At 45.5% G+C, this 26,102-nt stretch overlaps 1 protein-coding gene across 9 annotated transcripts in view; it reads left to right on the plus strand.

Moving 5' to 3' along the window:
- HNRNPUL1 (heterogeneous nuclear ribonucleoprotein U like 1) overlaps positions 1-26,102 on the plus strand; it is a 43,281-nt gene that overhangs the window by 3,595 nt on the left and 13,584 nt on the right. For all 9 annotated transcript variants that reach the window (XM_035286428.3, XM_035286432.3, XM_078359777.1 and 6 more), the window contains exons 2-8: positions 2,412-2,534; positions 6,216-6,369; positions 8,113-8,186; positions 9,967-10,106; positions 12,378-12,477; positions 14,412-14,524; positions 24,040-24,306. In XM_035286428.3, coding sequence (XP_035142319.1) covers positions 2,417-2,534; positions 6,216-6,369; positions 8,113-8,186; positions 9,967-10,106; positions 12,378-12,477; positions 14,412-14,524; positions 24,040-24,306 — 966 coding nt within the window. In that variant the 5' untranslated portion in view covers positions 2,412-2,416. The remainder of the gene's footprint in view (positions 1-2,411; positions 2,535-6,215; positions 6,370-8,112; positions 8,187-9,966; positions 10,107-12,377; positions 12,478-14,411; positions 14,525-24,039; positions 24,307-26,102) is intronic.

Below are 26,102 nucleotides of genomic sequence, written 5' to 3' on the forward strand. Positions count from 1 at the left end.
TGGGAGGCCGAGGCAGGCAGATCACGAAGTCAAGAGATCCAGACCATCCTGGTCAACATGGTGAAACCCCATCTCTACTAAAAATGCAAAAATTAGCTGGGCGTGGTAGCGCCAGCCTCTCATCTCAGCTGTTTGGAAGGCTGAGGCAGGAGAATCGCTTGAACCCAGAAGGTGAAGGTTGCAGTGAGCCGACATCGCGCCACTACCCTCCAGCCTGGTGACAGAGCAAGGCTCTGTCCCCCCAAAAAAAGAAAAAAGCAGCTTTCTTTCTTTTCCCCTTCCCCTTCCCGTTTTTCTCCCTCCCTCCCTCCCTCCCTCCCTTCCTTCCTTCCTTCCTTCCTTCCTTTTTCGAGTTGGGGGTTCGCCAAACACCCAGGCTGGTCATGAACTCCTGGGTTCAAGTGATCTGGCCGCCTCGGCCTCCTGAGGTGCTGGGATTACAGGTGTGAACCACTGTGCCAGGCCTCCGGGCAGCTTTCTAGTAGGACTGGGAAATGTGCCTACTGGAGAGGTTAAGCAGTAAGTAGAAGGGATTCTGGCATAGAGTTTGTAGAGTTTTTCTGAAAAGAGGGCATCCTGGGACTTGGGGCTAAGGGAATGAGAAGAAAAATGAGATAACAGAAGAGACAGGAGTTGGGATTGGCATTGGATACTTGTTCATAAGAGGTAAGGTTTCCTGGAGGGAGATAACCCAAGTGTGGATTTGGGATAGACAGTGGCTTAGGAATTATTCAGAATCCAGGTGCTGGAAAGGGGACTTCCCATTGCAGAGACTTGTGAAGAAAGGAGTGGCCCTGTGTGCATGTCTAAAGCAGGAGGGACTGGCAGGAATGCCTAGCAAGAAAGGGTAGTGCAGTAGTAGTGACCTGGAGGTCTGGCCAGAGAGTCCTGTCTGAGAGGAGAGTGAATTAGGTGCTTTGGAGTGTAGTCCCTAGACTCAAACAGACTTTGTTTCAAATCTGGCTTAACAATATTGTCAAGTCACTTCATCTCTGTGAGCCTGGTTTCCTTGTGGGTAAAATGGAGTTAATAAATACTGTCTTTTCACAGCCCCTCCAACCCCTGGGGAGGGGGTGTTATGAATGAGATCACACGTGTGAGAGGCTTAGCACTGGGCCTGCCTTTTATTAGAAGGCGGATGTTTTAGAGAGTGGAGAAGGACCCTAGTGTCATAGCTTCTCCAGGAGAGGATGCCTCTGTGGGCAGAGGAGAGATGCTCGGGAGAAGAGACTGTGGGAAGAAGAGCACTGCGCTTGGAGCCTGGAAGAAGCAGAATAGTTTGAAAGGGTCCCCATGTTCCAATTAAGGAGATAATGCTGATTCTTCCTCTCTCCCCTACCTGCTACAACAAAGTCCTTTGAGCCCCCTTCATGCCTCCTTGAAGCCCTCCTTCAAGCTTGGTGAACAGACCTGTAGCAAACCATGTGACCTGTGACTTTCCTCCCTTCGGGCTGTACCCAGTTTGTGCCCAGGTGTATTTATCCTCTGAGAAGGGATCCAATCAGTCAGCAAGGGGCAGAATAGTCTCTCCTTCCCTTTGGTTCTGCCTCATGGCTCCTGGCATAGCCACTAGTAGGGCCCTTGGGGCTCTGACAGAGAGCTAGCCCCTGGGGAGGAGAGCTGTATGATGCCCATCCTGGGTTTCTAAAGTTCTTTCTGGGTTTGGCTACAAGGTTCTCGAGGGAATTTCTGGTTTTAGTTCCGCCTCTGAGCTTTCACACACGTTATCCCAACCCCAGCAACGTTCTCCATTCTCGTCACTGAGTCATCACCTATGTATCCTTTGAGTCAAGGCTTAACTTTCGTTTTCCAGGTCCCTTTCTTTTTTTTTTTTTTTTTTTTTTTTTTTGAGATGGAGTTTTACTTTGTTACCCCAACTGGAGGGGTGCAGTGGTGCAATCTGGGCCCTGCCTCCTGGGTTCAAGCAATTCTCCTGCCTCAGCTGGAATTACAGGTGCCCGCCACTATGCCCAACTAATTTTTTGTATTTTTAGTAGAGATGGTGTTTCACCATATTGGCCAGGCTGGTCTCGAACTGCTGACCTTGTGATTCGCTTGCCTCGGCCTCCCTAAGTGCTGGTATTAGAGGTGTGAGCCACCGTGCCCGGTCTTCCAGGCCCCTTTCTTAGCTCCTGAAACTACTTTGTAGTATTCAACACAACCATTAAATTTGTGTGTGTTTTTGCTTAAGATTTGTCTGTCTCACTAAACTGAAGGCTTCAGTGGGGCAGGCTTGTCTTCAGCTGTATTCCAGGCTCTGGAGTATAGTGTGTACTCCATGAATAGTTAATATTGTTATTCTTACCACTCTTCAGTTGAGCTCCTAGACCCACAGATGCCTTCTGGGCCCTTTGGTCCTGGGTTCTCCATGAACTGCCCCTCTAATTGACCATTTTTTATTTTGTTTGAAGATGCCATGGACAATATTTCCAGGCAGAACCAATTCTACGATACCCAAGTCATCAAACAAGAAAACGAGTCAGGCTACGAGAGGAGACCACTGGAAATGGAACAGCAGCAGGCTTATCGCCCAGGTAGGAAAATGCACATGGTTCAACTCTTCGGATGGAAACGGAATGTGTATGGAGCCTTTACCCTCTGCTTAGAGTGTGTCTTCCCAGAGGAACTATGCGTCTTTTTTCTTGGACAATTCCTCTAGACTTTGTCACTCTGGCAATATTTTTTTAAAGGAAAAATCTCAGTCCTATTTCCAAGTGTTGGGAGAGGGGAGGTATCTATATAAAAATGTTGGTATTGGCCAGGTGTGGTGGCTCATGCCTGTAATCCCGGCACTTTCGAAGGCCGAGGTGGGAGGATTACCTGAAGTCTGGAGTTTGAGACAAGCCTGGCCAACGTGGTGAAACCCTACCTGTACTAAAAACACAAAAATTAGCCAGGTGCAGTGGCGCATGCCTGTAGTCCCGGTTACTCGGGAGGATGAGGTGGGAGAATCAGTCAAGCCCAGGAGTTCTGGGCTGTAGTGTGCTATGCCAGTCGGGTGTCTGTGCTAAGTTCGGCGTTGATATGGTGACCTCCAAGAGCAGGGGACCACCAGGTTGGATATGGAGCAGGTCAAAACTCCTGTGCTGATCAGTAGTGGGATTGCGCCTGTGAATAGCCACTGTACTCCAGCCTGGACAAAATAGCGAAACCCCATCTCTTAAAAAAAAAAAAATTAGATGGGTGTGGTAGCAGATGACTGTTATCCCAGCTACTTGGAGGCTGAGGCAGAATTGCTTGAACCTGGGAGATGGAGGTTTCAGTGAGCCAAGACTGTGCCACTGCATTCCAGCCTAGGAAACGAGTGAAACTCTATCTCAAAAAAAAAAAAAAAAAAGATAGTATCAGCACCCTGGAGAGTTGAGACCCCTTAGACTAATATTTGAATCTTATTTAGAATCTTACAATGGGTGAGCCAGAAAGAGCCTTGAAGTCTAGTCTGGTATCTCCCATGTTCTGAAGATTATTGTTCCAGGGGATGTTATTAGGGGCTTCTCAGAAAAGGATTCCTTAGCCAAATGTCTGGAAAATGCAGCATGTGCTGTATCAGCTCTTGGAAATTTATTGTGATCGTTAGAGCATTAAAGGCTCTGAGAAGTCCTGCATTTAAAAAAAAAAAAAAACAGCTGTGTCAGGCCTCAAGCCAGATGCACTGGCTCACACCTGTAATTCCAACACTTTGGGAGGCCAAGGCAGGAGGATAGTTTGAAACCAAGAGTTTCAGACCAGCCTGGGCAACATAGTGAGACCCTTTCTCTACAAAAAATTTTAAAAATAACCAGGTGTGGCTATTACTAACTACATGCACATACCTGTAGTTAAAGCTACTTGGGAGGTAGAGGTAGGAGGATCACTTGAGCCTAGGAGTTTGAGGCTACAGTGAGCTATGATCACACCACTACACTCCAGCCTGGGTGATAGTGTAAGACCTTGTCTAAAAAAAAAATTAAAATTAAATTTAGGTGAGGGTGTGATGTCTCATGCTTGTAATCCTAGCACTTTACCAGGCCAGAGCAGGAGGATCACTTGAGTCTAGAAATCCAAGACTAGCCTGGGCAACATAGACCTCTGTTATCTTTAGATAAAATTAAAAATTGGCTGAGCGTGGTGGCACACTTGTAGTCCCAGCTACGCAGAAGGCTGAGTCAGGAGGATCATTTGAGCCCAGGAGTTCAAGGTTGCAGTAAGCTATGATCATGCTCTGCACTCCAGCCGAGGCGACAGGAAGACCCTGCCTCAAAAATAAAAATAGGCTGGGTGCAGTGGCTACTACATGCCTGTAATTCCAGCACTTTAGGAGGCTGAGGTGGGAAAATTGCTTGAATCCAGGAATTCAAGGCCAACCTGGGCAACATAACTCTGTCTCTATAAAAAATAAAAATATTACCTGAGCATTGTTACACATTCCTGTGGTCCCAGCTACTCTTGATGCTGAGGTGGGAGGATCATTTGAGCTGGGAAGTTGAGGCCCCATTGAGCTGTGATGGTGCCACTGCATTTCAGCTTGGGCAATAGTAAGACACTGTCTCCAAAAAAACAAATTTTTTTAAATTAAATGTAAAAACTTTGTTTTTCTTCTTGGACTAGTGTTGCTGAAAATATTTTTTTAATAAAAAATAAAAAACCTTGTGTTGTATTATTTAAACTCGGGATTTCCCAAACACGTTAAGTATATATCTTTATAGAACAAAATTCCCCATGATGCCAACTCTCTCCTCCCCATTTTTAATTTTTTAAATTTTTATCTTTTTGAGATGGAGTCTTACTGTGTCAGGCTGGAGTGCAGTGGTGTGATCTTGGCTCACTGCAACCCCTGCCTCCCAGGTTCAAGTGACTCTCCTGCCTCAGCCTCTCAAGTAGCTGGGACTACAGGCGCGTGCCACTATGCCCAGCTAATTTTTTTTGTATTTTTAGTAGAGACAGGATTTCACCATATTGGCCAGGATGGTCTTGATCTCCTTACCTCATGATCCACCTGCCTCAGCCTCCCAAAGTGCTGGGATTACAAGTGTGAACTACCACGCCCAGCCTCTCTTCCCCACTTTATAGATTGGGGAATTGGCTTGTCCGATGACAGAGCTGGGGCTAGAACCTGGGAAACTGGCTCACAGGCTAATCCTCTCAGGTTAATAAGCAGCATTCCTTATCATTTGTGCCTTACTTTTTGGAAAGCAGGGTCCCACTGTTGAGAACTGATGGAGCCCACATTGACTCTCAGTTTTTGTGCTGCTTTTACTGTGTTGTGGCCCCAGTGCCTTTTCTTAGTGTATCTAGTTGATTTTGTCTGATTCCATTCTGGTTCATCCACAAAGTTAAATCCCCAGCTGTTTCTTGTGAGTGGCTCAGGACTTTAACAAATGTAGGTTAAACTGCAGATTTGTGTCAGGCTCTGTGAGACTTGTAGGATCTTTCAGCCCCAGGAGAATATTTTCTGTGCCGTTATCCATCGACATTTATCAGGAGCCCTGTGTGAGCCCAGCCTATTGCTGGGAACCAGGGAGGCTGTCTTCAGGATGACTGAGCACCATCCCTGCCCTAGAGAACCAGGAGCCTTTTCTGAGAGATGTGGTCCACATGCCTAAGCCAGGGAGTGATCCAAGATAGTCTGGGATTTAATGTAGAAATGAGTAGATGTGAATGAGCCTCAGCATCAGGGATTCATGCTATGGGAGAAATGAAACCTGCATCTGTGGTTTGCTCCTAGTTAGGCACTGATTCCTAGAGTTTGCCTGAGACTAAGATATACCCATGATCCACAGCACAGCATCCCATCCTGACTTCCTGTTAGTGATAGACTTGAATAGGTTTTGCACCTATGGGATGGCTTAATCAGAGTGATTCCAAGCTCTGTTGGCAGGGTAACTAAAGCCTGTAGTGTTAGCTACAGGATCACAGTACTCTGTTGAATTCACCCTCTCCCCTTCCCTTGCCAGACTGAAGAAGCTTTGTAGGAACTGAGGTGGAGAGTTTCTTTGGGAGGAGAAATTGGAGAATGTAGGGTCATGGCATCTCAGATCCTAACCCTGTTCTCCAGTATGACCTTCTCGGCTGGCTCAGCAGGCTTCTGTTGAACTCAGTCAGCAAGCTGCCTGTGCCCAGGCCTTCATCACTATAGTGAGGATCCTGCTCACATCTCCCAAGGTAAAAGGGACCAGAAAAGTGATAGCTGGGGAGCTTGCGAGTGTCTTGACCATCTGAATTTGTCCTGACAATAGAAATGAAGGCAGAGATGAAGCAAGGAGCACCCACCAGCTTCCTCCCACCTGAAGCTTCTCAACTCAAGCCAGACAGGCAGCAATTCCAGAGTCGGAAGAGGCCTTATGAAGAAAACCGGGGGCGAGGGTACTTCGAGCACCGAGAGGATAGGAGGTGGGTGTATGAGGCAGCAGTCACCCTTGCTCCGGTAGGTCTGTATATCCATAGCCTTGTACTTGCTGGGGACGTGTGCATTAACTTGTAGGGGCTGAGTAGAGATTCTCTCTGCTTTTACACTTTCTTCCTATTCCTTCCTGTACTAACTGCCAGATTCAGCTTTCCTAAACTTTTGGTCTTTCCCGCAGTTCCTCCCTTCTTACTGCAGTGTAACTTCTAAATATCTTAGACTTTCATGTGTGAGAGGCCAGCCTGCCTCTTCTGTCCTTTGCCTTACTGCCCCTGCAGTCAGCTGCTTGATATCCTTGAGGAAAGAAAGATCTATTTCCTAAGACTGCTCCCAAACACCCATCCTCTTCCCATTCTATTCCCATTCATCCACTTATTTAGTCAGCTCTCACAGTGTTGCCATGAAGTGCCCACTCTTGGGCTGGACACTGTCAACATACAGATGGACAGTGGGTTTTGCCTTCTGTTGTTCCAGTAAGAGGACTCAGACACATACACAAGCCACAACCTCTGTGGTGAGTAGTAAGGATGCAGGTGAATTTCAGGAGCTCAGAAGAGGGAGCAGCCTCTGCTCTAGTTATTTCCTTGCCCTGAAAAGCCCTTCCCTCCTTTCCCTCCAGACCAAGTCTTTCCCTTCCCTCCCACCTTCCTGTAGCTCCTGTCTGAAGTCTTTTGCAATTATGGAAACTAGGAATGGCCACTGTATGCATTTGGACTAGTCATCTGACACATTCTATTTCCTATCTGGCAGAGTCCACTTTTTAAGTAGCTTGTTGCTCTCAGACAGCCTGAATCTCCTAGCTGTGACTCAGGTTAGGACATGGAGCCCACCTCATATGGGTTTCTTCCACTGCCACCCGCAGAGGAGAGGCCCAGAAGCTACTTGCTGATGGAGAGCAGAGGAGGAACACTCGTTCTAATCCTAGGCAGGCAGGGAAAGTTTCCTAGAATGGACTTAGCATGTGATGAGCACAGCTCATCCTTGTTAGCCCTGGCCAGAGGGACCCTCCACCAGAGGGAAGCCTGCTGCTGGGAGAGTCGGCAACCGGTTGGGCATGGGCTCCCCATCTGTGCATGCAGTGGACTGGGACTACCCAGACTGTCCAGGCAGGACCCTGAGTGTTAGACTCTACCTTTCTACTCTTCTCCCTCATTCCTGTACAGCAGAAATCAGCAATATTTTAACAGTTCCTTTTTTAGTGTTTTGGTAGGAAAATGAGTATCGTTCACAATTTAGGACGCTGAAAAAAATGGGTCATCTCAAATTCTTTCAGATGTAGGATTTTAAGAAACCTGGTACATGGATAGATGTAATTACTGGGGTTTATCTAGGCTTTTGCACATTCCCCTTCCTGGCCAGCACCCTTTGGGATACCAGAGCCTCCAAACAGTAACAGAGATCAGTGTGGAAGTGGTTGTCAGCATGCAGAGGGTGTGGATCAGAATCTTAACGGTATGAGAAAAGAGTGGAAAAGTTCCCTAAATGAATCTGATGCCCCCTTCAGCAGAGTGTGCCCTCTCCAGTCCCTGTCTCCACCCTAGGAGTAGACAGTCATTGCTCTCATTGCAGGGATGCGGGGTTCCAGAGTTCTTTTGCCCACCTCTGTGGGAAGAAATTGAGATCCAGGAAGCAGTCTGGAGTGCATTCATAGATTACAGCAGAACATTCATTTTCTTTCCTTTGTGCTCATCCATTGTTCTTGTGTGATTTAACCCCTGTTTCTAATACAGGGGCCGCTCTCCTCAGCCTCCTGCTGAAGAGGATGAAGATGACTTTGATGATACCCTTGTTGCTATTGACACATGTAAGTCTTTGGAGTGCCCATCTAATTCCGCCTTACAGTCAGTATGGGGAAATTGTGTCTTGACTCTCACCAGAATCCCTGCCTGGCACCGTCGAAAGGTATTGTTAGTCCACATATGAGACACAGCTTAACTCTGGAGCAAGAGTACTGGTTTGGACACAGAAGACCTACTCCCAACTCTAGTAGTGGGACCCTGGGCAAGTCAGTCTACTTCTCTGAGCTTCCCTTCAGGAAGGAGTAATTCTGCTGTAATAACCTCAAAGGAGTTGCAGTGAGACTCCTTAGTGGATACAGGAGCAATTTGGAAAACCCTGAACCACCCTGTACACACAGGGGTAGTCATCTAATCAGGAAGGGAATCTGAGTCTACTGGGGAAACTTAACTCTTTGACAGCCAGTTCCCCAGTTTCCATCAGCTGCTCACATTCCTGGTGAAACCAATGCCACTATGTCCTCTGAGGCACTAACCTGGCCCGCCCTGCTCTCTGTCTTCCAGTTCAGTTTTCTTTCCACTGGATAAGTGGCTTTCACCTTCACTCTGCATCCGAGCATTTAAGGAATGATTGTAAAGGTCCTTTAGCTCAGATCTCCTAAGTCAGAGTCTGAGTGGTAGAGTCTAAATCTGAATTTTTACAGACACCCAGAAGTCCAGTCAGGTATGAGAACACTGCATTTCTCAACAGAGCAGAAGATAAGCCACAATTTATTGATATATTTCTACAGAAGCTCATGTTTATAAAGCACTGGCTGCTTGCTTTAGTAAGAGATAAAGATGTATGCAATCACTAATATCACAAGCTCTCAAAGACAAGATACACCCAGAATAGAACTAAACATTGTTTGAGAAGTGTTGGGTGGCAGTGGTTCATGAGGCAGCATCTGATGAAATGCAAATGTACAGACTATGGTGGTCAGCTTTCAGAGAACGGAGAGCGCCTCTTGGGAGGGATGGTCAGGAAAGGCTTTCTTGGAGGCATGACTAGCTCTTTGAAGGCTGAGATGAGTAAGAACAATAGTAGGAGAGTCCTCGGCCCATGAGAGGAATTGAGAGCCTATGGGGCTCCTGGGCATTGGTGTCTGGATGGCAGGTGTGGATCAGGGTCAGATGCCTGGATGATAGCTATTGGAAACAGAAGTCTGGCTCCCAAATTGATAGAACTAACACACGGGGAGTGGTAGGAGTAGATGGTGGTAGGTATTAACCTTTCTGTATTATAAAATCTAGTTTGGGCCTGGGCAACATGGCAAAACCTTGTCTACGAAAAATATAAAAATCATCCAGGTATGGTGGCATATGCCTGTAGTCCTAGCCACTCAGGAGGCTGAGGTGGGAGGATGACTTAAGTACAGGAGATGAGAGGTTGCAGTGAGCTGAGATCATACCACTGCACTCCAGCTTGGGTGACAGAGTGAGATCTTGTCTCAAAAATAAAAAAATTCATTTGAAACTGCTTAGGGTATGGTCCCTCTCCCTAGCAAATACACTTCCCCATCAAAGACATTCGTTTACAATTTCTGAGGATCCCCCTAAAGCCCATCCTTGGATCCCACCAGATAAAGAACCCCAGTTCCTCTTTGAGGTCGTATAGGCCAATTTGCAGTACTCCATATCCTTTATACTCAAAGGGAGAGAGGTTGCAGGTGTGCTGGTTCCTTTTGAAACTGCCCCATGATGTGTTTGCTTGTGTGCTCCTGGTCAGCACTTGGGGGACTTCCCTCTGCCTGTTTCTTTCTTGGGACTTTTAAAACATAAGCCAACTGCGGGCTTTTTCCTTCACAGATAACTGCGACCTCCACTTCAAGGTGGCCCGAGATCGGAGTAGTGGCTATCCACTCACAATTGAGGGCTTTGCATACCTGTGGTCAGGAGCGCGTGCCAGCTATGGGGTCAGAAGGGGCCGTGTGTGCTTTGAGATGAAGGTGAGTAGGAGCAAGAGAAGGGGTAGGGACACAGAGTAGGTCCATCCATTGTAACAGCCTGACACCAAACACCTTGGTCAGAGCTGCAACTGCAAAAGATTGGATTGAGCAATGCTGTGTCCAAGCAAACAAAACTGTGATGAACTCAAGAGAACTATATCATTGCTAAATATCATATCAGAAAAGCAGGCCAACTATGCATTGCTTCGGCAAGCAGATTTTTCCTTGATGAGATTTGACCCAGGTCTTACGTAGTCAGCTGGTATAGTAGTGACGTGTTGTAGAACTGAGAAAAAATGTTGTTCGGCGGAAAAGTGATCTAGAAAGCAGGGACTCGGACACCACTTATTACAGGGAGGCCAGAGGGGAACAGGGCAAAGAACTGCCAGCTTAGGCCAGCCTCTGCTGTCATCAAGTTTGTTTATGAAAATAATACATGCTCATGTTGAACAAAAGTTTAGACAGCACAGAAAAGTACAGGATAAAAAGAAGCAGATTATTCTTATGTCCTCTCAGTCCCCATCCTACTCCCTGAGGGAAACTTCTTTGGTAACAATTTCTTGTATATGGTCTGTGTATCCAAACTTACTGATGATAGCTGATCTGTATGGAGCTCATTGCATACACAAGATACAGTACCAAGCTCTTTATATGGATTGTCTGCATTAATCCTCACAGTACTGTCTGGAAACAGGTACTGTTAGCCCAGTCTTCAGAGATAGATGCTGAGACACAGAGGGTTATATTATTGACCACAAAACCACTGATGTAAGTTGCACATTATTTTATGTACCTCCCATAGAGAAATACTGCCAACTGAACTACACAGTGCTTTCTCCTTTTTTTCTTTTTTTTTTGAGATGGAGTTTCGTTCTTGTTGCCCATGCTGGAGTGCAATGGCGTGATCTCGGCTCATTGCAACCTCCACCTCCCAGGTTCAAGCAATTCTCCTGCTTAAGTCTCCTGAGTAGCTGGAATTACAAGCATGCGCCACCACGCCCAGCTAATATTGTATTTTAGTGGAGATGGGGTTTCTCCATGTTGGTCAGGCTGGTCTCAAACACCCGATGATGATCCGCCTGCCTTGGCCTCCCAAAGTTCTGGGATTACAGGCATGAGCCACTGTGCCCGGCCTACACAGTGCTTTCTTACCACATTTATTGTAAGATGGATTCTGATTTCAGAGATGTTAAAATGCGTATCTGAAAAACCATTGAGGCCACAGGTAGATAATGGATATTCGACAGTCGGTCTCTTAATAGGAGATTGAGTCAGAAAGGTTTTTTTGTTTCGTTTTTTTTTTTATACTGTATCTTGGACATTTTTCCATAGCAGTACATTAGCCCAATGTACTGCTTCATGCCTTTTTTTTTTTTAAGACAGAGTTTCACTTGTTGCCCAGGTCTGGAGTGCAATGGCACAATCTCGGCTCACTGCCACCTTTGCCTCCCAGCTTCAAGTGATCTCCTGTCTCAGCCTCCCGAGTAGCTGAGATTATAGGTGCCTACCACCATGCCTGGCTACTTTTTTGTATTTTTACTAGAGACGGGGTTTCACCATGTTGGCCAGGATGGTCTCAAACATCTGACCTCAGGTGATCCACCCTCCTCGGCCTCCCAAAGTGCTGGGATTACATGCCTGAGCCACTGTACCCAGCCTGCTTCACTCTTTTTAATTGTTGCTATACATAGACAATGCTGCACAGAATGTTGCATTTGCAAACACATTCACACATACATATTTGTACACATATTAATGTATCTGTAGGATGCTGAGTTACAGAGCAGGTGCATTTACAGGGTTTTGGTTTTTGTTTTAATTTTTTTTTTTTTAATAGATGGGGACTTGGTATGTTGACCAGGCTGATTTCTAACTCCTGGCCTCAAGCCATCCTCCTGTTTCGGCCTCCCAAAGTGTTGGGATTACAGGTGTGAGTTACCATCCCCAGCCATTTTTAGTTTTAATAGAAACTGCTAGATTGCCCTCTACAGACATTGCACCAGTTTATCTTTCTACCAGATGTTTCGAGAGTCTCCTAAACTTAAAGATAACTGTATTTTAAAATGCCTGTCTCTGTGGCCCTGTACTCTATGGATCATTTTGGAAGCCTTGGCTTCGGTTCAACAGGCTCTTGAGAGCTGCTTAAATGCTTCTTCAGCAAGAAAAGCCATTGCTATTTTTTAATGCCTGATGTGCTTCCATCCTATATTGCCTCATAACCTGCAGCCTCCAGAGAAATCAATCCTGAGCCCTTTTGTTCTCTTTCTCCAGATTAATGAGGAAATCTCTGTGAAGCACCTTCCATCTACAGAGCCTGACCCCCACGTGGTCCGTATCGGATGGTCCCTGGACTCCTGCAGCACCCAGCTAGGTAAGGAGGGATCAGCTAAGCAGTCCAGAGAATAGAGTGACTGTCCCTACCCTTGGATTCTCAAGGCTCCTAAGCTTCCCTTTCTAACGTCAGACTTAGAATAGAACTAGGTTGAAGTGGAAAAGGTATAAGGATTAGGTATATGCCACTGTCTCTGTCATGCTGTATTCAACTGAGAGGACTATGGTCATAAAACAGCTTTTCTGTGAAGAATTAATTCTTATCCTCTGTCTTTTAGGAGAAGGGTCCAAAATTCTCTTTGGGAATCTATTCCCTTTCTATAAAAAGGATTAGTGTCTCCTGCCCTCAAACCAATCAGCACATAAGTTCTCGAGCTCCATTAAATTCTGTCTGTATTTTCTGTCCAGAGCCTAACCTAGAGTAAAAAGGGGAACAGAGACTAGTGAGGCCAGGGCAAGCTGGGAGAGGGGAAGGGGTTGCCTATTGATAGGGTTTGAATTTTGTGGGTCCCCAGGCTTCATTGACCTTCTGGTCCCAAGTGACTGATTATTCTGACCAATGCCGACACCTTTTGCCTTCTGTTTATGGTCATACAAACATTCTAAACATTGCTTATAGGAATTCAGGCCATACAGAAACAGAAAAATGAAAATCCTTCCTAAACCTGTGAGGTAACCAATGTTAACGTTCTGTCTGTAGTCTTCCAGACATTTATTTTTTTATATATATTCAGACTGGATCACACTAGGACTACTCTGTATAGCCTTGTTTTAATATATGATGGGCATATTTTTGTAAACAAATACAGCTCTTTGACTACTGTATAATTTTCAATTTTATAGTTGCACTATTTAACAAGTCCTCTTTTGTAACTCATTCAAATTTATTGCAAATTTTTATTTTAACACTTGAGCTATTATCCTGGTGCATAATTGTCTTACCACTTAAAGCTAGTCTTTAAAAGTAGGTATATTCTCACTCATAAGTGTTTGTTAAAAAATGTGTTCACATGGACTTGGAGAATGGAATAATAGATAATGGAGACTCAGGATTATGGGGTGGCAAGGGGGAGGAGGATGAGAAGTTGGTTAATGGGTACAATGTACATTTTTTAGGCAGTGAATACCCTAAAAGCCCTGACTTGACCACTATGCAATCTGTGCATGTAACAAAATTGCACACGTACCCCATACATCTGTACTTCCTCAAAAAGGTAGATCTGTTAGTACAAAAAAAGTACACGGTTTACATTTCCATATGTGTTAGCACTTTTTATTTGACTCATAGGTCATCTTATTCTATCTTTGTCTCCATTTTGAGATGTAGGTTGTGGCAGTTGATAGGGATGGGGAAACAGCCCAGCAGGGTCAGCACCATATCCAGGGTCACACAGCTGGTTCATAGCAGAACCCAGCCTGGCATTTGTGCTTGTTGGCCCCTGCTTTTCTAGTAGCATACTCTTTGGGTTCTGCCTAGGAATCTCTTGGGACCTCAGTCATATCACTTAAGCACCCAGTTCTGTAGCCTGAAGAAATCCAGTACCTTTCCCAGGGGTCAGTCCTCATGGTCTCCAGAAGCAAAATCCAGCCCCTTCACTGATGTCTACCATGAGTAGACTTGACTGAACATTGGGCGTCACAAGGAAGGGTTGCATCTCAGCAAACAGCCATCCTCCTCCATCCCAGCTCCTGTCTTCCTTTCCCCCCTTTCTTTTCAGATTCTCCCTTCCGTGCAGAGTAATTCAGTTGAGCTCATACTCCCAGACTGAACAACGAAACCCATCAAGCCCTCCAAAGTTCTACATCATAAAGGGCTTCCTTTTACCCTTCCCCACCCCTATTTTAAAAAGGCATCTGATTAATAAAACTAGTAAAGGAAATGATTTTTTCTTCAAAAATAAAAGTATGTGGCAGCCATTGAGGCTGTTTTGACCATCGCAGGTTTAACCTGCCTTTGCCTATTTCTTCCGTCAGGCGAAGAGCCTTTCTCCTATGGCTATGGAGGCACTGGGAAGAAGTCCACCAATAGCCGGTTTGAAAACTACGGAGACAAGTTTGCAGAGAACGATGTGATTGGCTGCTTTGCGGTGAGTGCTAGCAGCCTGTGGGAGTTGGCAGAACCAGATGTTGGGCTACAGACTTCTTTTTCAGGATACCTCTATCCATTGTCTGCCCCATATCCAGCCACTCTCGCCATACTTCTTTGTCTCTGCTTGACAGACTGGAATGTTTACTGTCATTTTGTGCGAAATTCTGCCATTCTACCTCCTTTGGTCTTGTGTGCAAAGTTTTCAGAAGATACCCTGAAGAGGTCTGGGAACTTAAGGTGTGCATAGCCTTCCTCCATTTCTAGATGCCAGAGTGACATTTTCTAAACAAACATAGGGATTTCTTATCTTACATTGCTAGGAAATGGCCTATCTGCTCTTGAAGGCAGTGGTATTGGCTCTTGCCCCATGTTGGTATCATCTTATCCCAGAACTTCTCCCCTTTTTCCCCTCACATTGGTTGAGCCAGGCTTCCTACAATGCACTGCCTTCTGGAAGAGTAGAGATGATGTAAAACAGAACAGCTGCTGCCATACTTCAGTCTTTGAGAGCACTGCCCAGCAGTCACCATGCTGTGCAATATGGCTGTCCACTGTGGGCTGGACTCCCTGGACCCAGTCCTTTCTTCCACGGACAGCCCTGGGCAATTTACCCTCCCAGTCTTTCAGTTCCCTCTAAATGGGAATCTTTGCACCTACCTCAGAATTTTGTGTGGAGTCATTAAGTTAATCCATTAAAAGCACTTACAGCAATGCCTGACACACAGTAAGTGCTCAGTAAATACCACTTAATACTACTTGTGAAATGTGCTGTGAGGCCTCAGAGGAAGTGACCACCCAGATGGATGCATCCTCTGAGGCTTATTCTTTTGCCTTCCTTCATATTTGTACACATGTACTCTTCCTTGGTTTTTTTGAGACAGTATCGCTCTTGTTGCCCAGGCTGGAGTGCAATGGCATGATCTCAGCTTACCACAACCTCCACCTCCCGGGTTCAAGCGATTCTCCTGCCTGAACCTCCTGAGTAGCTGGGATTACAGGCATGCGCCACCACACCTGGCTAATTTTGTATTTTTAGTAGGGACCGGGTTTCTCCATGTTGGACAGGCTGGTCTCGAACTCCTGACCCCAGGTGATCTACCCGCCTCGGCTTCCCAAAGTGCTGGGATTACAGGTGTGAGCCACTGCTCCCAGCCCCTTCTTTTTTTAACTTTGGGATAAATTCGGACTCAGAGAAAAGCTTGAGAATAAAGAATTCTTGTAGAGCCTTATCCAGATTCTAACATTTACCACATTTGCTTTACGATTTTCATGTTTATGGTGTACATACACACACAGAGTTAACTCTTGAATAACATGTTTAAATTGTACTGGTTCAATTATATGCAGATTCTTTCCAATAAATATATTGGAAACATCTTCGGAGATTTGCAACAATTAAAAAAAACAGACAAATCATATAGCCTAGAAATATCTATAAGATTAAGAAAAAGTTAAGCAGCCGGGCGCGGTGGCTCACGCCTATAATCCCAGCACTTTGGGAGGCCAAGGCGGGTGGATCATGAGGTCAAGAGGTCAAGACCATCCTGGTCAACAAGGTAAAACCCCGTCTCTACTAAAAATACAAAAATTAGCTGGGCATGGTGGCACGTGCCTGTAATCCCAGCTACTCGGGAGGGTGAGGCAGGAGAATTACTTGAACCCAGAAGGCGGAGGTTGCGGTGAGCCGAGATCGTGCCATTTTACTCCAGTCTGGGTAACAGCAGTGAAATTCCGTCTCGAAAAAAAAAAAGAAAAAGTTAAGCATGTCATGAATGTGTAAAATAGATATAGATACTAGTCTCTTATCTTTTACTACCATAAAATATCCACAAATATGTTACAAAAAGTTAAAATTTGTCAAAACTTATGCACACAATCACTTGCAGACCCTACGTGGTACCATTCACAGTTGAGAGACATGTAAACAAATATAATAGTACAGTATTAAATCACAACTGCATTTTTTTTTTCTGAGACAGATTCTCTGTCACTCAGGCTGGAGTGTAATGGCACGATCTCAACTCACTGCAACCTCCACCTCTGGGGTTCAAGTGATTCTCGTGCCTTAGCCACCCGAATAGCTGAGATTACAGTTGTGCACCACCACGCCCTGCTAGTTTTTTTTTTTTTTTTTTTAAGAGGGAGTTTTGCTCTTGTTGCCCAGGCTGGAGAGCAATGGCACAATCTTGGCTTGCTGCAACCTCTGCCTCCTCGGTTCAAGCAATTCTTCTGCCTGAGCCTCCTGAGTAGCTGGGATTATAGGTGCCTGCCACTATGCCCAGCTAATTTTTGCATCCTTAGTGGAGATGGAGTTTCGCCATGTGAGCCAGGCTGGTCTCGAACTCCTGACCTCAGGTGATCCACCCCTCGGCCTCCAAAGTACTAGAATTACAAGCATGAACCACACTACGCCCAGCCAACTGCATAAAATTAACCAGCACATACTATAATAATTTTGAAGCCACCTCCTGTTACCATTATGGTGAGCTCAATTGTTCCAAGAATCGCCAGGCGCGGTGGCCCAAGCCTGTAATCCCAGCACTTTGGGAGGCCGAGGCGGGTGGATCACGAGGTCAGGAGATCGAGACCATCCTGCTCAACATGGTGAAACCCCGACTCTACTAAAAATATAAAAAATTAGCTGGGCATGGTGGCGCGTGCCTGTAATCCCAGCTACTCAGAAGGCTGAGGCAGGAGAATGGCCTGAACCCAGGAGGCGGAGGTTGCAGTGAGCCGAGATCGCACCATTGCACTCCTGGGTAACAAGAGCGAAACTCCGTCTCAGAAAAAAAAAATTGTTCCAAGAATCTACTTAAAACAGTGTGTGTCATACATCTTCATGTGAGTAGTTCTTTTTGGTAAATTGTGTATCACAGTAAAAAGTGATCTCTTGAAGTTCTTGTGTTTTTGTTTGTTTGTTTGTTTTAAGATGGAGTCTCATTCTGTTGCCCAGGCTGGAGTGCAGTGACGGTGATCTTGGCTCAGTGCAACATCTGCCTCCCTGGTTCAAGTGGTTCTCCTGCCTCAGCCTTCCTAGTAGCTGGGACTACAGGTGTATGTCACCATGCCCGGCTAATATTTTGTATTTTTAGTAGAGACAGGGTTTCACTGTGTTGGTCAGGCTGGTCTCCATCTCCTGACCTTGTGATCTGTCCACCTCAGCCTCTCAGTGCCAGGATTATAGGCATGAGCCACTGTGCCTGGCCACCTGAATAGATTTTTAAGGTGGAGTGCAGTGGTATGATCTCAGCTTACTCTAGCCTCTGCCTCCCGGGTTCTAGCTATTTTCCTGCCTCAGCAACCCAAGTGGCTGGGATTACACATGCGTGCCACCACACCCAGCTAATTTTTGTATTTTTTTTTGTAGAGCTGAGTTTCCCAGGCTGGTCTCGAACTTCTGAGCTCATGCAATCTGCCCACCTCAGCCTCTTAAAGTTCTGGGATTATAGGTGGGTGACTCCTTGCCCAGCAAATGCTGTCAGATTTATGGTCAGGACTATTGTTTCTTATCAAGCTGGTAACTCGCAAGCCCTGAATCCTCAACACCAGTTGCCAGTCTTTTAGTTAGACAAGAAGGTGTGTGGACAATGAGAAACCTTTTTCTGGATTGGTTCCATTGATGCTTTATTTCTGAAGTTAGGAAATACTTTGCTAGTATGTGATGACCTTTAAAGTTCTTTTCATATTGGAGAATGCCCTTCGTCACCAAGAACCCCATGAGTTTAGTACAGAATGGGTCAAAGTGGTTTACTTGTTCCTAAACAATGGGTTGACCCTTGAGCAATGCAGGGGTTAGGGGCACCAACCCCCACGCAGTCAAAAATCCACGTATAGCTTTTTATTCCCAAAAAATAAACTACTGGCTGAGTGCAGTGGCTCACACCTGTAATCCCAGTACTTTGGGAGGCCAAGGTGGGTGAATCCCTTGAGCCCTGGTGTTCAAGACCAGCCTGGGCAACATGAGACCCTGTCTTTACCAAAAATAGAAATAAAAATTAGCTGGGCTTGGTGGCACATGCCTGTGGTCCTAGCTACTCAGGAGACTAAGGTGAGGGGGAAAAAAAGACTAAACTACTAGCCTACTGATATCATAACAGTCAATTAACACATAGACTAGTGTCTATAATTTTTATGCACTCATGGCATACCTAACATTTTTTTTTCTGTATTTCTAGTCATAGGGATCTGAGAGTTTTTTTCAAATTGTTGCAAGTGTCCAAAAAATATTTTCAATATATTTATTGAATGAAAAAAGTGTGCATGTGAGTGAACCTGCGTAACCTGAAGCCATGTTATTCAAGGGTCAGCTGTGTTTTCATCTGACCCATTTGAGAGGAGGTTGCATACGTGTCACGTCTTCATTACTTCGGTGTGTATTTCCTTCTTTTTTTTATAATAAATGAGACAGGGTCTTGTGGCATTTTCACAGGTGGTGATCCCTCTTCTGGTCAGCATGAGTGTTTTGACTTGCTTTGTTTCCTACTTTGGCTGGTTCCCTCCTCCTGAGGCAACCTGATGGTCCCTGATTCCCAGGAGGTCACCATGTCAATGCCAAACTTACCGTGGACAACTGATTGGCATAGCACACTACAGCCCAGAACTGGGATCAAACCATCCACCCAAGCCTAGTAGCTGAAGCCACAGGCGCACAGCACTGAGCCAGGCTTAGTGTGTCTTTTTTCGTTTATTTGAAATGGAGTCTCTGTCACCCAGGCTGGAATGCAGTGGCATGATCTCGACTCACTTCAACTTCTGCCTCCCAGGTTCAAGTGATTTTCCTGACTCAGCCTCCTGAGTAGCTGGGATTATAGGCACCCGCCACCACACCTGGCTAATTTTTGTAAAATTTTTAGTAGAGATGGGGTTTCACCATGTTGATGAGACTGTTCACGAAGTCCTGACGTCATGATCCACCCGCCTTGGCCTCCCAAAGTGCTGGGATTATAGGCGTGAGCCACCGCGCCCAACTGTCTTAAGAGTAAAGACGTTAATGACAGTAGTTATTAAATTTAAAACTTGATATAATGCTATTATTTACTCTACATTCAAACTTGGTCACTCGTCTCAATGATATTCTTCTTCCAATTGAGTTTCTAGTTCAGGATCTGGTCTAGGATTGTACTGCTTTCTCTTGCCATGTGTCTTTATTCTCCTCTAGTCTGAAACAGTTTCTTAGCCACCTTTCTTTCCATTTCAGGATCTCAATATCTTTTTTTGAGACAGAGATTTGCTCTGTCATCCAGCCTAGAGTACAGTGTTGCAATCTCAGCTCACTACAACCTCCACCTCCCAGGTTCAAATGATTCTCCTGTCTCAGCTGCCTGAGTAACTGGGACTATAGACACATGCCACCACACCTGGCTAATTTTTGTGTTTTTAGTAGAGACGGGGTTTCACCATGTTGGCCAGGCTGATCTGAAACTCCCGACCTCGTGAGCCACCATGCCTGGCCAAAGGTGTTTCTTAATAGTTAATCATTGTGAATTGATTTTTTCCAGATGAGAATTTCTAAAAAAAAAAATCAAGGGATATAAAAGGGCATACAGTGTAAAGTCTTGTTTAGACCCCCTCTCCAGCCCCACCCATTTTTACCCTCCTCAACATGTGAACCCTTCAGTACTCAGGGTTTCTTTATCCCTTTTTTATTAAGAAAGGTGAGGCCGGGCGCGGTGGCTCAAGCCTATAATCCTAGCAGTTTGGGAGGCCGAGGCGGGTGGATCATGAGGTCAAGAGATCGAGACCACCCTGGTCAACATGGTGAAACCCCGTCTCTACTAAAGATACAAAAAATTAGCTGGGTGTGGTGGTGCATGCCTGTAGTCCCAGCTGCTCAGGAGGCTGAGGCAGGAGAATTGCCTGAACCCAGGAGGCGGAGGTTGCGGTGAGCCGAGATCGCGCCATTGCACTCCAGCCTGGGTAACGAGAGTGAAACTCTGTCTCAAAAAAAAAGGTGATTATTCTTTTACACAAAAAGTGGCACATTGTACCTGTAATTCTGCATCTCTCTTTTTGTTTTTGCTTAACTTATATGTCTTGGGAATCTTTTTATAGCACTACCAAGAGAGCCTCTTTGTACTTTTGTATTGTCTGTAGTCATTGTGTGGCTGTACCATAATTGATGTAACCTAGTTCTCCCCTTTAGTGGACATGCCCTAATCTGGTCTCCTTGTTAGTGGACATGTTGTTACTTTTGGGACTTTGTGTTTAGTGGTTGTTTAATGGTTATCTAGTACTGTGATGCTGGGGTCAGGGCACCCTGCTTTAATTTAGCCAGTCTTCCTGTTAGTGGCTCGGAAAGTTGTTTCCTGGAACAGATAATGCTGCTTGTCTTTATTCCATTTACTGGAGTAACTTGGAGATCTTTTTGTGGCTCCACATATGGATCCCCTATGCAATGCAGCCACTCCTACCCCCCCCCGCTGGAGCACATTTTGCTGTGCTGGCATGAGCATTTTTCACATACAGTTTTGCATTCTTGTGGGAATATATTTGTATTTCTTCTTGAAAGTTAGATTCTGAGTCAAAGGTATATTTTTAAATTTTGATAGCTACCACCAAGACTACACTTCAAACAGGTTGCAGTAATTTAACATTGTGTGACAGTGTTTACCAACGCCTGTTCTTTGAGAGTATGAGGTTCTTTGGGTGTGTGGCGGTGTGGAACTCTAGGCCTTGACTCTTGCTTCAACCAGAACATCTCTGTATCCGGTCTTAAGATTCCTTGTATAGTTTCATTTGTTCAGAAGATACCATAGCTTTCAAAAGGCTCAGGGTGAAGGGTTGGAGGGGGTGTAAAAATCACTGGTCTCATGGAACAAGAGGAGAAGACATGGGTGAGAGATCTCAAGTCTTCAGATTGCAAAACAAAAAGGTAAAACAGTCTTCCAAGTGGAGCGAACAGGATAACCCATTTCAGCAAACTGTAAGGAGTATGACACTTAGAGTCTAGGGCAATCGAAAGAGGTGTGAGATACCTGGCTATAAAAGTGGCATGCTCTGAATAATGCCAGGCTTCAGGAGTTTGGGTCTGCAGGCCTGGGACTGACACAGGAGTGTTTCAGCAGGAAGGAACAACATAACCACACTTGCCTCTTGGACAGATGGCTCTGATGGTGGCAGATTGGTTGGCTGAGGGTGCCAGTTTCTGTGCATTATGGTAAGTTCCTATAGCGAAGCTGGTGGCCATAAGGCAGGCTAACCTCCACAGTGTTTATTTCCATGTCAGAGCAAAGATGACCAGGGTCACTTCTGCTCAGGTAGGAAGACACAGCAGGGACTGGGGCAAGATTCAGTCCAGCCAGTGTTTTCATATCTGTTCTCCGTGGTCTTGGTATGGGTGCATGCTTAGAGATGAACAGGCATGAGGGATTCTGATACTGAGCTGCACCCTGTGAGCACTGAGGAGGGGAGGGTGCTTCAGTCACTTCTTTTTTTTTTTGAGACGGAGTTTCGCTCTTGTTACCCAGGCTGGAATGCGATGGCGCGATCTCGGCTCACCGCAACCTCCTCCTCCTGGGTTCAGGCAATTCTCCTGCCTCAGCCTCCCGAGTAGCTGGGATTACAGGCACGTGCCACCATGCCCAGCTAATTTTTTGTATTTTTAGTAGAGACGGGTTTTCACAATGTTGACCAGGATGGTCTTGACCTCTTGACCTCGTGATCCACCTGCCTCGGCCTCCCAAAGTGCTGGGATTACAGCCTTGAGCCACTGCGCCTGGCTTCAGTCACTTCTTAAAGGGCAATTCTCAAGGTGGTCTCCTGAATAAAGAACTTACACTTTTATATCAGAAACTGAACCTTGTATTTTGCTTCAGTCTGCTATCTAATCTCAAGTTTTGAGCCTTTTTGTCTCTGAGATAGGTATTTAGAAAAATATTTAACAAACGTTTTAAAAATATAAATTTTAAAAAGGAAAAAAACACTAAGCAAAAAAGAGCTTTACATATCCTGCAGACAAAGCGATGTTTCCAAAATACAGTTTTGAGCAGTCTGCTCCCCTATTCAAAATGAGTCAGACACTCTGCTCTGCCACCAGCATCAAGTCCACATTCCTGCAGAGTCCCTCAAATGCTGAGGTAGGCCATGTCCCCTCCCCATCACTTCAGTCCTAGCTTCTAACTTCTAGCACAGTACCTGGCATCTTGCAGTGATAGCTCATGTTCCTGTGTACTCACTGTGTATTAAATGTACTATCCCATTTAGCACTTAGAATAAACATAGGCAGTATAAAATAGTATTACCCACCTCTTTTGATAAAGAAACAAGGTGAAATAACTTAACCAAGGCCACAAGTTAGTAAATGGTAGAACTGAAGCTGTCCATCCACCTTCTAAAATAGGATCTTTAATTACTCACTTTAGCAATTCAGTAGTAGTTGTTACAGAATAAATGAATGTGGTCCTTGCATGGCTTTTCAGCTGTTCCTGAATTACTTGCCCCTCATCTGTTATGCCCCTGCCAACCTGACCTTATGTTCTGCGTCACTGCTAGGCTTTTATACACACAACTGAGAAACCATCTCAGAAACTTGCTTCTAGGTAGATCATCTTACTGAATTATGACAGTGTCCTTGTCTCATTCTCCACTGGTCCTTAAGCTCCATTGGTCCCAGATCACCCAGGCATGTATATCAGAAAGAAAGAACTCAGGAAACATGTTCAACAAGCTGAGCTCAGCTCGAAAAGGCCCTGCTGGGGCTTTCCCTCATCTGTTATGTTCATAGAATGCCCTTTGGGGTTTCTTTTGTTTGTTTTTGAAGAGATGGGGCCTCTCTCTGTTACCCAGGCTGTACTTGAACTCCTGGCCTCAAGTGATCCTTCTGCCTCAGCCTCTCAAAGTGATGAGATTATAGGCGTTAGCCACTACACCCTGCTTCTCATCAGTTTTCAGGACAGGACAGGATCACCTTTTCCTTCGTCTTCATCTCAGTCTAGGCACAAGACTCAAATGCTTGGAGCTTCTTAAAATTACCTGCTTCAAGCTGGGTGCAGTAGCTGGAGCCTGTAATTCCAACATTTTGGTAGGACAAGGTGGGAAGATCACATGAGTCCAGGAGTTCAGTATCAGCCTGGGCAACATAACAAGACCCTGTCTATACAAAAAAAATTTAAAAATTAGCCAGGTGTTGTGGAACATGCCTGTAGTCCCAGTTACTCAGGAGACTGAGGTCTGAAGATTGCTTGAACCTGGGAGTTTATGGTTGGAGTGAGCCCTAGCCATGTCACTGTACTCAGCCTGGGGGACAGAGTGAGACCCTGTGTCAAAAAAAAAAAATCTCTTGCTTACCTGCTTCACATTCACCAATTTTGGGGTCTTAGGCAAGGAGGGCTTTGGGCTGGACGTTCTCTGAGATGTTCACTGATGCTGCCCAGTTTACCTGTATGCTGGGGAAGGATGCAATTAAATCTGGAAAGCTGTCCATATTCTACTCCCTGCATCTGTTCTCACCCACATGTGACTCCCAGTGCCTACAGCGAGAGTTGGCAATCATATTCCTTTGGCTTTTTCTCCTAGGACTTTGAATGTGGAAATGACGTGGAACTTTCCTTTACCAAGAATGGAAAGTGGATGGGCATTGCCTTCCGAATCCAAAAGGAAGCCTTGGGGGGTCAGGCCCTCTATCCTCATGTCCTGGTGAAGAATTGCGCAGTGGAGTTCAACTTCGGACAGAGGGCAGAGCCCTACTGTTCTGTCCTCCCAGGGTTTACCTTCATCCAGCACCTTCCCCTTAGTGAGCGGATTCGGGGCACCGTTGGACCAAAGAGCAAGGCAGAATGTGAGGTGAGTGGAGCCAGAATGTATTGGTGGCCACCTTGCTGCCAAGACAGAGGGGAGACACACATAGACTTGCTGCGTGAGTAGCCTTGGGGCAAGTGGCCACTTTGTCTCAGCTCCTCAGAGTTACACTCAGAGCTGAAAAGTTGCTCTGAGTGTGAAGTGAGGGGTGTTGGTGTGACCTAGGTTGAAGTCAGAGAGGCTAAGTTAGTACACCTAAATCTCAGAAACATTCCATCTTCTTAAGTGAGGCCAGAATATGGGAAAAGGAGGCTTTTCTTCCAGCAGAAAAGGACACTAGGTGCTTCTTGGGGAGTGCACTCTGCCACCAAGTGTTCTTTTTTTTCTTTAGAGACAGGGTCTCGCTCTGTCACCCAGGCTGGAGTGCAGTGGTGCGATCATGGCTTACTGCAGCCTTGACCTCCCAGGCTCAAGTGATCCTCCCACCTCAGCTTCTCGAGTAGCTGGGACCACAGGTACATGCCACCATGCCTGGCTAACTTTTTTAGCCACTGAGCCTGGCCCTCCGAGTGTACTTGAAGGAGGCTGAGTAAGTTCCACCTCTCACCCAGAGCTGTCATAAAAGATAAACGGCCTTTGGGACTCTTTGATTCTCAGAGCTATGCTCGTGTCTTTTTTCTTAAAACAATATTTTTCTTGTATGTGTAAGTTATTTACACTTGTTCTAGAAAATTAAGAAGTAAAAAAAAAAATTTAATTCTCCTAATGCCATCATCTACAAATAAGTTTGCTTGCAGAGGTTCGGAGGTCATCTGTTCTTTTTAATGTGCTAAGTGCCTGTTTCATGCTCACAAACTTTCATCATTGAGATTTTATGGTATGAGTGTTATGATACCCTGCCCTTTTCACTTCACATTATTTTGCGAGCTTTTTCCCGTCGCATGAAAACCTCTCTTTGAACATCATTTTTTTCTTTTTTAAAAATCCTTCAAGGAATGAACATCATTCTTAATGGCCTCAAAAACTAGCCATTCCCCTTTTGTTAGGCATTTAAGATGCATCTGTTTACCAAATTCTAAATGTACTGATTAGATACAATTCATGTCCTTGTGTGTACAGCTCTGTTCCTATTTCATACTTCAAGAAAGTTGTATCACTTCTCGTACCCACTCCATGGGCCAGTCCCAGTACACAGCCTTCCCTGGGCTATTGTCGGGGGGCCACATAATCCTGTAAATGGGCTGGATTTGGTGGCAAGCGCCTGTAATTCCAGCACTTTGGGAGGCCAAGGAGGGAGAAGGATCCGTTGAGTCTTAAGAGTTTGAGACCAGCCTGGGCAACATAAGGAGACCTCCATTTCTACCAAACAAACAAAAAACATTAGCCAGATATGATGTCTTGTGCCTGCAGTTCTAGCTGCTCTGGAGGCTGATGTAGGAGGATTGCTTGAGCCTGGGAGTTCAAGGCTGCAGTGAGCCATGTTTGGGCCATTATACTCCAGCCCGGGCAATAGAGTGAGACCCTGTCTCAAAAAAACAAAATTCTATCAATGCTAATGATGACAGCACTTGGTGTTTTTTTGTTTGTTTGTTTTTGTTTTTACAAAGTCCTGGGATTACAGGCATGAGCCACCATGCCTGGCCAGCCCTTGACTTAATGCTTACCCTGTCCCAGGTGCTGTGCACAGAGTCTGACAAGCCTTATCTTTTTGAATCCTGATACCAGTACTGTGAGGTAGATGGTGTTATTGCGTCCACTTTCCAGAGGCAGCCGTAGTTCAGAGGTTCAGAGTCACACTCACAGTCACCAGCGAGCCAAGTGGTACCACACCACCATGCTGC

This window comes from Callithrix jacchus, chromosome 22 (genome assembly GCF_049354715.1).
Source record: "Callithrix jacchus isolate 240 chromosome 22, calJac240_pri, whole genome shotgun sequence".
NCBI lineage: Eukaryota > Metazoa > Chordata > Mammalia > Primates > Cebidae > Callithrix > Callithrix jacchus.